The sequence below is a fragment of the Ovis canadensis genome, chromosome 18 (assembly GCF_042477335.2).
Source record: "Ovis canadensis isolate MfBH-ARS-UI-01 breed Bighorn chromosome 18, ARS-UI_OviCan_v2, whole genome shotgun sequence".
NCBI lineage: Eukaryota > Metazoa > Chordata > Mammalia > Artiodactyla > Bovidae > Ovis > Ovis canadensis.
The window spans coordinates 70,403,274-70,416,652 of record NC_091262.1 but is presented as its reverse complement, the minus strand read 5'-3'; the positions used below and the strand labels follow the sequence as shown (position 1 = coordinate 70,416,652).

Genomic DNA, 13,379 nt, shown 5'->3' with positions numbered 1-13,379 from the left:
TCTTATTATTCCTACTGTAGAGAAGTAAGCTCTTTCTCTCCATTGATTAAAAAGAAAAAACTTCTTTCAATGCCAGGAAACTCCCACAGTCTCCCGTTTTTTCTTTCTCCTTAGAATCATCTCTAGTGTATGGTCTCCTGTTCGTGAACCTGTTGCAGTAACACTGTGATAACCAACATGTCCCTGAAAACGCTCTTAGTGTCTCCAGTGACCTCCAATTTGCCAATGGCAGTATTCAGTTCTCAATCTTCCTTGACATCATCTTTTTTGAGAGTATAGGTTAGTATACCCTCCTTTAAAGAGAATGAAACAAAATTTTCTTATCGAAAGTTTCAAACAAGTATAAAAGTATAGAAAACAATGTGATGTACCCTTCGCCCAACCTCAACAAATATCTCATGGCCAGTCTTGTTTTACCTATACCCTACCCACTTCTGTTTCCAGTTTATTCTAAGAAAGTACTCATCATCTTTGTAGATTTTTTAAATCAAAATCTTTAAAAGCAAAGACTCTTTAAAAATATACATATAACCACAATACTCTAATGACATACAAACATTTAATTACAATTCTTTAATAGCACCAACTAGCCAACTCAAATCTTTCATTGCCTGTTTGTTTGTTTTTTTAAAGCAGTGATAGCTTAGGTGAATAGTATGTCCTATTTGTTATCTCCAAAGAAGATAATTTAGCATCAGGACCACAGACGAGGCTTTAGGCACTCAGAGCTTCCTGTGGTGGAAGCTTTATGACTGTGGAAAAGGGATAGGGGAAGCTTCTGACACAGACAGCAGAAGAGGGCAGCGAGGGCCCCATTCGTTAGTCTTTACTCGGTTCAGTGGCTCAGTGGTGTCTGACTCTTTGCGACCCCATGGACTGCAGCATACCAGGCTTCCCTATCCATCACCAACTCTTGGAGCCTGCTCAAACTCATGTCCATCGAGTCAATGATGCCATCCAACCATCTCATCCTCTGTTGTCCCCTTCTCCTCCTGCCTTCAATCTTTCCCAGTATCAGGGTCTTTTCCAGTGAGTCAGTTCTTCACGTCAGGTGGCCAAAGTATTAGAGTTTCAGCTTCAACATCAGTCCTTTCAATGAATATTCAGGACTGATTTCCTTTAGGACTGACTGGTTGGATCTCCTTGCAGTCCAAGGGACTCTCAACAGTCTTCTCCAACACCACAGTTCAAAAGCATCAATTCTTTGGCACTCGGCTTTCTCTATAGTCCAACTCTCACAAACATTCATGACTCCTGGAAACACCATAGCTTTGACTACATGGACCTTTGTTGGCAAAGTAATGTCTCTGCCTTTTAATATGCTGTCTAGGCTGGTTGTAGCTTTTCTTCCAAGGAGCAAGCATCTTTTAATTTCATGGCTGCAGTCACCATCTGCAGTGATTTTGGAGCCCCCCAAAATAAAGACTGTCACTGTTCCCACTGTTTCTCCATTTGCCATGAAATGATGGGACTGGATGCCACGATCTTGGTTTTTTGAATGCTGTTTTGAGTCAGCTTTTTCATTCTGCTCTTTCACTTTCATCAAGAGGTTCTTTAGTTCCTCTTCACTTCCTGCCATAAGAGTGGTGTTATCTGCATGTCTAAGGTTATTGATATTTCTGCCAGGAATCTTGATTCCAGCTTGTGCTTCATCCAGCCCGGCTTTTCCCATGATGTACTCTGCATATAAGTTACATAAGCAGGGTGACAATATACAGCCTTGACACACTCCTTTTCCTGTTTGGAACCAGTCCATTGTTCCATGTCCAGCTCTAACTGTTGCTTCCTGACCTGCATACAGATTTCTCAAGAGGCAGGTCAGGTGGTCTGGTATTCCCATCTCTTTCAGAATTTTCCAGTTTGTTGTGATTCACACAGTCAAAGGGCATAGTCAATAAAGCAGAAGTAGATGTTTCTCTGGAATTCTCTTGCTTTTTCCATGATCCAGTAGATTTGATCTCTGGTTCCTCTACCTTTTCTAAATCCAGCTTAAACTTCTGGAAGTTCATGGTTCACATACTGTTGAAACCTGGCTTGGAGAATTTTGAACATTACTTTGCTAGCGTGTGAGATGAATGCAAATGAGACTAAAGAAAGTTAATCTTAGGCAAAATAGATTGTTGTCATAACAACTCAGTGTTTAAGGGGGAAAAAAAGTCTTATGTGACTAAGACAAAGGAATATAGGAAAAAATGTTTGTCCCTTTCTCCTCCTCGAGTGCCCCAGACCCCTTTCTCCTCCTTGGGAGGAGACTCCTTGTCATCCTACCTAAGAATTAAATTTCTCACTAGTCTTTTAAAATGTATCCACTTATTTGCTTTTGGATGTGCTGGGTTCACTGCTACTTATAGGCTTTCGCTTTGCGGGGGCTGCCCTCTCGTTACAGTGCACACCTTTCTCATTGCAGTGGCTGCCCTTGCTGCAGAGCACAGGCCCTAGGGCATGTGGGCATAGGAGTTGTGGCACCTGGGCTCAGTTGCCCCATGGCATGCGGAGTCTTCCTGGACCAGACAGTGAACCTATTCTCTTGCTTTAGCACAGGGCCGCCAGGGAAGTCCTCCAATCTCCTTTTTGATTCTTCTTTTTTTTTTAATATAGTTAAACCAGGTTGAAATAAGGGTCTTTGATTGCTTTGGATTGCTATGTCTCTGAAACCTATCAATTGGTTTCTTCTCTTAAATTTTTTCCTTTTTCTTTTGAAAAAAAAAAAATGGGTCATTTGTTCTGTTTCTCACATTCTGGATTTTGCCTGTTGCATCTTTTTTTTTCCTCTGAGCCCTTGATGAGCAATAGACTGGTCCTTAGATCTAGAGACTTGATCAGATTTAAGTTCATTTTGGGAAGACAGAAGACTCTTCATGGATGGTGTGGCACTTAATGTCCAGTTGTCTCTCTTGTTGTGATTTGAGTAGCTGCTAATAATAAATGCCTAGTCTGTTATCTCATTAATTAGATTTCCATCATTTCTTCATTTATTAGCTGGAAGACTTTTATACAAATAGACTTTCCTTCATCAACTGTTTGGTTATCTTGAAGTATATAGTTCATATATAAAAAGCAGGGTAAATATTTATTGCCTTTTATCAGTTTTAAATATTTGGTCATAGTATCTTGTCTCCAAAGGTAACCGGTTGGTTTGTTTCTGTGGTGTCATTGTAAACTAATCTATTAAAATCATAGCTCAGGGTTTCCCTGGTGGCTCAGTGGTAAAGAATCTACCTGCCAGTGCAGGAGACACGGGCTCCACCCCTGGCCCAGGAAGGCCCCACGTGCCATGGGATAACTAAGCCTGTGTACCACAACTATTGAGTCTGCGGTCTGGACTTGGAACCACAACTACTGAGCCCAGGAGCTGCAACTACTCTATAGCCCATGCTCTAGAGCCGGTTCTCCACAGCAAAAGAGGCCACTGCAATGAGAAGTGTGCACACCACAACTAGAGGGTAGCCTCTGCTCCCCAAAACTAGAGAAAAGGCCAAGCAGCGACAAAGACCCAGCACAGCCATAATAAAATAAACCATAGTTCATATGCTCTAGTCTCTTGTAAGTACTATTGATACTCAATATTGTCACGTCTTGGATGAGTGGGAACCTTTTCAACTTGACTCTCAAGCTTTTGAAATGACCACTCTCGCCTTTTGAAGCCCTTTTTAGGTCATATAATAAGGATTTTCAGTCTTGTGTGTTTCCTTCCCCTTTAGTAATGGTGATTCGAGATCGCAGTCTGTGCGCTGGTGTGCTTATTGCTACTAGGTTGGTTGTCATGTAGGTCTCTCCAGTTTTCATGTAGGATCATTATGTTGTAATGTCTTCGATTTTATATACTTTATCTCTTTTCTTTTATGCCTAAAACCTTTGTTCCTAACTACATCTTCCCTTTTTGAAATCCTGTCTCTGCTCCTCTTCCAAGCCACTGTGCTCTAGTTTGCTTCATGTCGTATTGGCTGCTTCTTTCAGATGCCTTTTATGGATCCTACTCTTTAATCTCTAACTAATGAAGTGACCCAGAGTCAGTCTTGGACAACTTCTTGACTGTGTGCTGTCCCATTATTTTAGATATCATCTCTAAATAAAGTCTATCTGCCATAATTCCTTAGACTTTTATCAACATCTACCCCAAACACCAAACCCCTAACTTTCCCATCTCCACTCAGAAGTCCAGAAAGCGTTTCAATCTGAATATGTTTACAAAAGACTCATTTTTTTCTCCCCATACTTGCAGTCCCTCTTTCCGTTTTCATAAGCCCTGCTCTTCTTGCACATTGGTTGCTATATATTACACTGAGAAGGCAGCCTAGAGTGCTCTTCTTAAAATATAATGCACATCGTGGCATACTTTCACTCTTCGACCCTTCAGTGGCTTCCTAGCACACTTAGAATGAAATCTAATCTTGAATAAAACCCAAGCTTCTCACAGTGTCACCTCTGTAAAGCAGTTTCTGCTCTTCATGATGCTCTTCATGGAATAGCATGGGGAGCTAACAGAGTGTATCCACAACCTAGAAAACAGTTTTACTGGCATAAAACCTGTTCAACCGTCTGAACTCTGAGTATACTTGCCCTTGTGAAAAAAAGTGTTAAGTGTATTATGATTTACTCTTGAGTTTTTCCATTAATAGGCCTTGTAATCTTTTTTTAAAATTTCATTTTCTGTTAGTGCTCATAAAGAATATCTATAATAAGCACCAAGTGAAAGTGAAATCGCTCAGTCATGTCCAACTCTTTGCAACCCCGCGGACGGTAGCCTACCAGTCTCCTCAGTCTATGGAATCTTCCAGGCAAGAATACTGGAGTGGGTTGCCATCTCCTTCTCCAGGGGATCTTCCCGACCCAGGGATCGAACCCAGATCTCCTGCATTGCAGGCACATGCTTTACCATCTGAGCCACCAGGGAAGCCAAATAAGCACCAAGGTTGAAGAAAATTTATGGTAGAAAAATGAAAATTGATCAAAATGGCTTAGGTATAGCCCACCCTTATTCGGCTATTGTATGGAGTATCCAGCTGGGAAAACCTTGGCTTTCCAGAGTTGTATTAATTAAAAAATTACATTGATTGGACAAATGTAATTTTTTCAAAACATGAACCACATCTTCAGCACCTTGACTAGAATTTAGGGTATTGGCTTTCCAGGTCCTGTTTTCAGTTAGGAAGGCTGTGTGTCAGGGTCAGCTATTTCCATAGATAACTCATTTTACTCATATTGCAGATTTTTACACACATCTTCTGATCATGTCCTCAAACAGCACTCTGCGGAAGGTACAGCATAATCTGTTCAACAGTTGAAGAAATCAAGACATAGAGGGGTAAAGTGATCAACAGAGGCAGTTAGGAAACAGAAGAGCCAGGGCACTAAAACCCGGGCTGTCTGAGTACACACTCCTTGCTCTTCCTCAGTCCTTTCCTTGCCTTTCTGTTGTCACTTAGGGAGTAAGCTACTTGGTCAAGCACTGTTTTAGTATGTTTTAAGTATATTTCCATGAAAAGTGAAAGGAAAGTTGCTCAGTCGTGTCCGACTCTTTGCAACCCCATGGACTATACAGTCCGTGGAATTCTCCAGGCCAGAATACTGGAGTGGGTAGTTGTTCCCTTCTCCAGGGGATCTTCCCAACCCAGGGATCGAACCCAGGTTTCCCACATTGCAGGCAGATTCTTTACCAACTGAGCCACCAGGGAAGCCTCATACTTAATTATTGCCCCTGTCAGATTCTGCACAAATTATTAAGCACAAATTAGGTATGTTTCCTTGTTCTTACTTAATTAGAGCCCTTTTCAGATTCAAATACTTCTCATAGTCACTCTATGAGATGGCTATTCCCATTTTACAGGTGAAGAGGTTTAGAGGGACTTCCCTGGTTGTCCAGTGGTTAAGAATTTGCCTTGCAATGAAGGGGACATGAGTTTGATTCCTGGTTGGGAAACTATTAATAAGATCCCACATGCCACCGAGCAGCTAAGCCCACGTGCCACAATGAAAGATCCAACTAAGACCAGTTGAAGAAATTTATATATATGGAAGTGAGGCTTAAAGACCTTAAGTAATTTGTCCTAGACCACCCCACTGGTAAGTGTAAGAACCATTTTTTGGATCCAGGTCTTCCTCACTCCCTGGTTTGTGGTTTTCCCGCTGTTGTGCTGCCTCTCTGTCTGCTATCATTTTCAGTCCATTTTGAATCACTTGCTAGCTGTTGTAGATAATTTTTGCCTTTTTTTTTAGGTTACTCTATATTTGTTGTTAAGGGTGATCTGCCAGATTGTGAAGCTGACCAACTTCTACAGATGATCAGGGTCCAACAGATGCATCGACCAAAACTTATTGGAGAAGAATTAGCACAACTTAAAGAACAGAGGTAAAGCTGAGCCTGCAGTGTGGGGTATATGATAGTATTTCATTACAAGAATTAAATTTACATGAAGATGTGGTCCTTTTATTCTTGGTGGGTTTTTTTTTAGACCTTTCTGTTTAAGTGTAGCTTATTGGTTTAACCTTGGATCAACTCTCTGAATTATTTAAGTATACTTCCCAACACAAATTCATGTCACAATAGGACCTTTGTATTATTAGATGTTATCTACAAAAAAAAAATGTGTAAGTTTTCAACTTACATAAAAATCTTTGGTTTATAAATGTCTCTATGTTATAATTACAATTAAAGAATGGTCTGCAGTTATTATTTGTGCTTTTATTCTTCAGAGTCCAGAAAACAGGTCTAGAACGCGTCTTAGAAGTAAATGATGGGACAGGAATGTTAGACGAGGATGAGGAGGACTTTCAGAGGGCTCTGGCACTAAGTCGCCAAGAAATTGACATGGAAGATGAAGAGGCTGATCTCCGCAGGGCCATTCAGCTCAGTATGCAAGGTATGGACATTCCAACACTTACTTTATTTGTTGTTGAAGCAGTTGATTTAGATCATTTTTAGTTCTTCTGGAAATGAATATACTGTTGGTAGAAGTTCTTTGACAGTCACAGAAGCAGTAGCTATGTATAATCAGTTATTGGTTTTTTTAGATATTATTTAATACATATAATGTTTAATACATATAACATACATATAACTTTATGACTTGTGTTAAATTAGGACTAGTTATATTTTCATTTCTGGTCATTCAGTTTGGTTATAATACGGTGCAAACACAGTACTAAACGGAGCTAATCATTGTGAGGTCAGTGGACCCTTGCCAAGACCAGCTATTTAAATGCATTCTAGTGGCTGTGAAGGAAGGTCTGGACAGAGACTATAAATTGATTTTACAAAACTCTAAAACTTACTGGCTGTGGAACTTTTGGCTTAAGCTCACTTTGGTGGGCTCACTCTTTTAGCCCACCACACCTCTTCCCCCACCCACTCCCACCCCAGGGAATCCAAGTAGAGGGAAATGTCTAGGACGTTGCTTAAAGGGGCTTACTTTAAAAGTGTAACGGGTTTTCTTTTTTTGGGGTTGTTTTGTTTTCATCTAATGTGAATTTGCCTTTTACTTTCTAATGAAATTACACATCAATTGAATTCCTTAAGTATCTAAATAAAATTGAGTTTCTGTTAATATGAAAATTATCCTTTTTATGCTATATTTTATTCTGAACTGCTCATGCCTCCTGGCCACGTCTGAGTACTCTGTGTGGTGCACAGGCCCATTTTGGATTAGCAGAGTCCTGCTAGGTTAGCCCAGTGGTGGACAGACACAGCCTTATTAGTTTTAGACATTTTTGTGTCCTTTACTCTTCTTCCCACGTTATTTCACAATTTGTACAGAATCTGATTGGAGCAATAATTTAGTAAGAACACAGAAACATACTTAAGTTATGTCAGTACCCAGATGTTTGAAGATAAAGGAATATACAGAGTGGGTTTATTTTACAATCATCCACTTTAAGTTACTTCTAGGAATTCTGTGCCTTCAAAAGTGTAGATTGATTTCTGGGACTTCCCTGGTGGTACATTGGTTAAGAATCCTTCTTGCAAAGCAGGGGCCATGGGTTCGATCCTTGGTCAAGGAACTGAAATCCCACATGTCTCAGAGCAACTAAGCCCGCAAGCGCTACAACTAGAGGGTCTGTGTGCCTCAAGCAAAGATCCGCCATGGTGCAAGGAAGATCCCACGTGCCGTAGCTGACTCAGTGCAGCCAAATAAATAAATTTATTTATTTTTAAAAAGTGTAGATTCATTTCTAATAAGTAGAGAGCAAGCACGTGTGGTGCTAGTTGTTTCTCCTGCCAGATGGCCACTGAACTTACCTCACGTCCACTGTGTCACAGATTGATAGTAGGCGTGGCCGCAGTGGACACAGGTGCGGTTGAACTACCTTATTCTGATTTTCCCTGAACCTTTCAGAGCCTTTCTTACATTTACAGAATGGTGCAGAGTAGTTTTGAGAAGAAAACTTTTTGAAAGCTCCTTCACCTAAGTATAAACACGTCGTGACGTGGTAAATAAAACTGGTTTTTGTTGTGTTTTATTCGGTTTTCAGGTACTTCCAGAAACAGATGTCAAGATATCCCACAGACATCGGGTTCACATCCTACTTCAGAAGAGCTGCGGAAGAGAAGAGAAGCCTACTTTGAAAAGTAAAGTAGTTGGTACCATATTAAAACTGCAGATTTTATCTTTACCTTGGCCGTTTTGTCTATTTGTAGCCATATAGCTTTGACCTAACCATTCATTTTATTTAGAATTCCCTCTAATACTGAAATCAAATATGGTTTTAGGAGAAAATTTTGCCTCAGTACTAATTAAATTTTCATGAAATAGGGTGAAGGAAGCCTTGTAAAATTTCAGTCATCAAAAGAAACATGGAATTGGATCAAGGCAAGAACAAAGCCCTGTGGTCCTTTGAATATACTTCCTGGTTACCTGACTAACCCTACAAAGTTCTGTCAGTTAATAGGAAAAACACCATTTATCATAGGAGAACACACTCTCAAATAGAGCTGGTGCTTAACCACTCTGCTCGTTACCACACCCGGGGATGGAGGGGGTTGGCTGCCGCAGGCCCGTCAGCATCGGGGGGCATGAGAGTAACCGTAAATCTCAACCATCAGCTCCTAGGACCTAACTTTGTCCCAGCTGTATAAGTGCTCTCAAAATAGAAATTTCACCCATATCGTTATCCTTGCCAGTAACAGTCATTCACAGGTCTTCATCCTCTTTTCTCTTTTTTAAAGATAAAACTCCATCTTACCATCACAAGATCTCTAATAGATATTCAGATCCTCTGATCCCCGCTCAGAGAACTAAGGCAGTGGCTGAGTCTGGCCTGTTATTTACTATATTTTATCAATTCTAAGATGCACATATTTTCACATTTCAACATCTCTGCAGTTCGGAAGACTCTTACGCATCATAATTAGTAGTACTTTAGCCGTATCTAAAATGTTGGCACATTCTACATTGGATGGTGTAATGAAGATAATAGTTACCTTGTTTTCTGGTTTTTTTTTAAGTCACAACTCAGAAGTATATGAAGGAAAGTTCTGATCAACTGACATCCTCTTAATGTGAGATGTTTCTAGTCTTTATTCAGTGATAGATTAATGGATTTAATTCTGTATAAAAATCTCAAAATAGTGCTATTAGTGCTTGTCACTCCCTTTACAATTTTAAAATTAACTTTTTTATTTTTAAAATATGATAAACTTCAAATTTATGTGCAAGTAGAGAAACTAGCATAAAGAACCCTGATTTTTCTGTTGCCCACATTTAACAAATACCAGCACATTGGCCATTTTGGTTTTTATGCCCCTGTCTCCCATGCTATTTACTCTTATTCCCACCCCCACCCCCCACAGGGTGGGGTTATTTTGTAATAAATCTAAATCATAATATTTCATCTGTATTGATTTTCATGTCTGTCTCTAAAGTACATGCTGCTGCTAAGTCGCTTCAGTCATGTCCAACTCTGTGCGACCCCATAGATGGCAGCCTACCAGGCTCCACCGTCCCTGGGATTCTCCAGGCAAGAACGCTGGAGTAGGTTGCCATTTCCTTCTCCAATGCATGAAAGTGAAAAGTGAGAGTGATGTGGCTCAGTCGTGTCCGACTCTTAGCGACCCCATGGACTACAGCCCACCAGGCTCCTCCATCCATGGGATTTTCCAGGCAAGAGTACTGGAGTGGGTTGCCCCTGCCTTCTCTGCTAAAATACATGGTTTGTTCTTAATATCACCAAGTGATTTTTTTCACACAGTAATGAAATAAAGATCAGATGATAATTATTAATTGTTCTGTAATATCATCAACTAACTAGTCAGTGATAAAAACAGCTTTCAATGTTTAACTAGATAAAAAATAATATTTTGGAAATTTTATCTTATGATAAATTTATCATAAGATACCTAAATCTAAAAAAACACAATCCTACCATTAATATCCTACTGTTAATGATATTGTTTTGACAGTCACACTTCTACTCACAGAAATGCACGTATATTGTATATCACATGTTCCCATGATTGTGAATATTTTTTGCAAGAGGCTGTGCTGTAGTTTATAAAATGTATGAACCTATTGATTTTTGCTATTATAATTAATAATGCAAAGAGCAATCCTTGTATTAACTTTATGCCTCACATCTCTCATCATTTCTTCTAATTATCCTGAAAATTTCAGATTACTAAGTTAAAGCACAAGAACATTTTTAAAGCCTTGGTAAAGATTTCTAAACTGCTCTCCAAAACAGTTTCCAAGTGATACCTCTGCCATGCTTTTTTGAGCCTGTAGTTTTTTCCAGAATAAACATAAACATACTTTATAGAGAAACTGTTCAATTCACAAGTACATCCAAGAAAAGGAAACCATCTTTAAAGTATAAAAACAAATCCCTCTTTTATTAAAAGAAGTTTTTAAGATTTTTTGGATTAAAAATGTAGAACTTCCAGCAAATTAAAATTTTTATAGCACAAAGGATAATGCAGTAACTAACATTTCGTAATGACTAAGTAAGTTGTAACAAGCAGAATGCTAGCTATAACTAATGCAGATGTTTTATTCAATGTTGTGCCCTTTTAAAATGTCTGAGTCTCCTTTCTGATTGCGGTTAGTTGATTGGGTAAGAAAGTATAGTGATGGTTCCAGCTTCAGCTTCCTATCCCCTACCTCCTAATTTGACTTTGAAAATACCGGTGGTAACTTGAGTAGAGCTAGAGAATGTTTTACACAGTTAGTTGTTGCTGAGAAGAGTTAAGACCTAACTTCTTGGGGTTGCTGTTTAACTTTAGTTAGCGTTCAGAATCTTGTAGGACTCGTGATTGAAGGAGCTGAGAAACTACTGATTTTTGCCTTTCACTAGAATTTCTGATTATTAAACCTAGATGGATCCTTGTCACAATAGTTTGTATTGTGGAGAACTTGGCTGTAAGCCTGTGGAGCCATTTCTTCCTTCTGATCTTTTCCAGATGCCCTGGTGCTAACTTGTTACTCATTGAAATTTATAGGTGTTTTTTTTTTTTTTTTTTCCTGTAGAGTATTTGAAGCTTCATACTTAATGTAGTAGCCACAGTTTAGCCACAGTGTTCATGGATTAAGCGTGAAAATACTGTTGAAAGTCTACCTGTTACAAATTTATAGTTTATGAGTAGGCGTTCTTAGCTGATACTTTCATAGCTGTGATATTTTTTCCCAGTGGTAATCTCCAAATCCATGGTACGTATAGAACCCTGAGCAAAACTCTACTTTATCAGCTATATCATTGTAAAACCTTAACTCCCATGTTATGAACATCAAATGAGGCAATGTATATAAAACTGTTTTGTAAACTGTGAAGTAGCCTACAGATACACTTAGCATTATTAATGCCTTCTCCAGATATAACTCTGAAATGATGCTGATTCTTTCTTTCTGTCACTAAAAAAGTGGTTCTTAACCAGGAGAGAAACAAGGGAGCCATTGCCTTCTCCAGGGGAATCTTCCTGACCCAGGAATTGAACTTGGATCTCCTGCATTGCAGGCAGATTCTTTACCATCTGAGCCACCAGGAAAACCCAGTGTTTTCATAGTCATGGGTTACTGTGATTTTTTGATTACCTAATACTTGAACTACCACTTCAGTGGTGTGATGTAGTTTATCAGAGTCCAGCTTAAAAAACAGAGATTTTTAAAATGTTTAACTGGAGGATAATTGCTTTCCAGTGTTGTGTTGGTTTCTGCTGTACAACAATGTGAATCAGCCGTAAATATACATATATCCCCTCCCTCTCAAGCCTCCTTTGGACAAAGCGGAATCAGGATATCGAGTTTAAGAACACACTGCTTTAGCTGTGACCCTAGGACCAGGAAGCTGCCACCACAGTTGCCTAGACATGGGAAACTGCAGTCTGGCCCCCACTGCAGCTGCCAGGAAGCAGGATTGTGGAACTGGCGTCTCCGTGGCGTTACTTGCCAGCAGAGACCCACCAAAGCTGCAGGAAGATGACAGTACCTCCTCTGCCATGTAAGTCTCAGGCATGTGTTTAACTGGTATCCAGACTCCTAGCTCAAAAACAGTCAAAGACATGTCGTTTTCAGTTTTCCAGCCTTTCTCATGCTGAAGGCATGTTAGAAGGCACAGGGGGAAAGGATGCTGATTTACTGTTTGAACATGGTCCATCTTACAGTGTCCCCACGTAGGAAAGGTGTCAAAATACTCTCAAGGCTGGCAGTTGATTTACTTCTCACTTGGAAGTAGAATGAAGGTTATCTCTCTAAAGGCACTCTCTCACCTATCACTCCCTTGCATTCTGAAATACTTTCTTGAATGGAGGGGGAGGAGGGCATGGAGAGGATGCCCCAGGAATTCCTTGTACCTCACAGCCTGTCTTTTTCGTGTCACATTCCAGAATCAGAGTATGCTTGTGGGAGCCCACTGCCTATGTGTCCTTTGTTAGCCATGCTCCCCAGAACCTGTGCAGACATCAGTGTCTGGCTCAGAGGTCAGCAGGGAAAAACTGCAAGTCCCACTGGCTGAATTTGCCTCGTTGCTTATATTTAAAACACAAGATTAAGAGGGGCCCTAGAAAAAAGTCTGCTATTCTATTCTATTTTATAGTGTTGTATGTGTTAGTTGCGCAGTCATGTCTGACTCTTTGTGACCCAGTGGACTGTAGCCCACCAGGCTCCCCTGTCCATGGGATTTTCCAAGTAAGAATACTGGAGTGGGTAGCCATTTCCTCTCCAGGGGATTTTCCCAACCTAGGGATTGAACCCAGGTCTCCTGCATTGCAGGCGGATACTTTACCATCTGAGCTACAAGGGAAGCCCTATTGTGTTACTGGGCATTTAAAAATTCTGCTTCTTCCTGACTTCAGATTATACTACAAAGCTACAATCATCAAGACAGTATGGTACTGGTGCAAAAATAGAAATATAGACCAATGGAACAAGATAGAAAGCCCAGAAATAAACCCA

General features: G+C 40.0%; 1 protein-coding gene across 2 annotated transcripts in view; it reads left to right on the top strand.

Annotated features, from left to right (window-relative positions):
- Window positions 1-13,379, top strand: part of ATXN3 (ataxin 3) — a 38,377-nt gene that overhangs the window by 12,370 nt on the left and 12,628 nt on the right. For both annotated transcript variants that reach the window (XM_069559481.1, XM_069559482.1), the window contains 3 exons: window positions 6,217-6,349; window positions 6,694-6,860; window positions 8,470-8,566. In XM_069559481.1, the coding sequence (XP_069415582.1) occupies window positions 6,217-6,349; window positions 6,694-6,860; window positions 8,470-8,566 (397 nt within the window). The remainder of the gene's footprint in view (window positions 1-6,216; window positions 6,350-6,693; window positions 6,861-8,469; window positions 8,567-13,379) is intronic.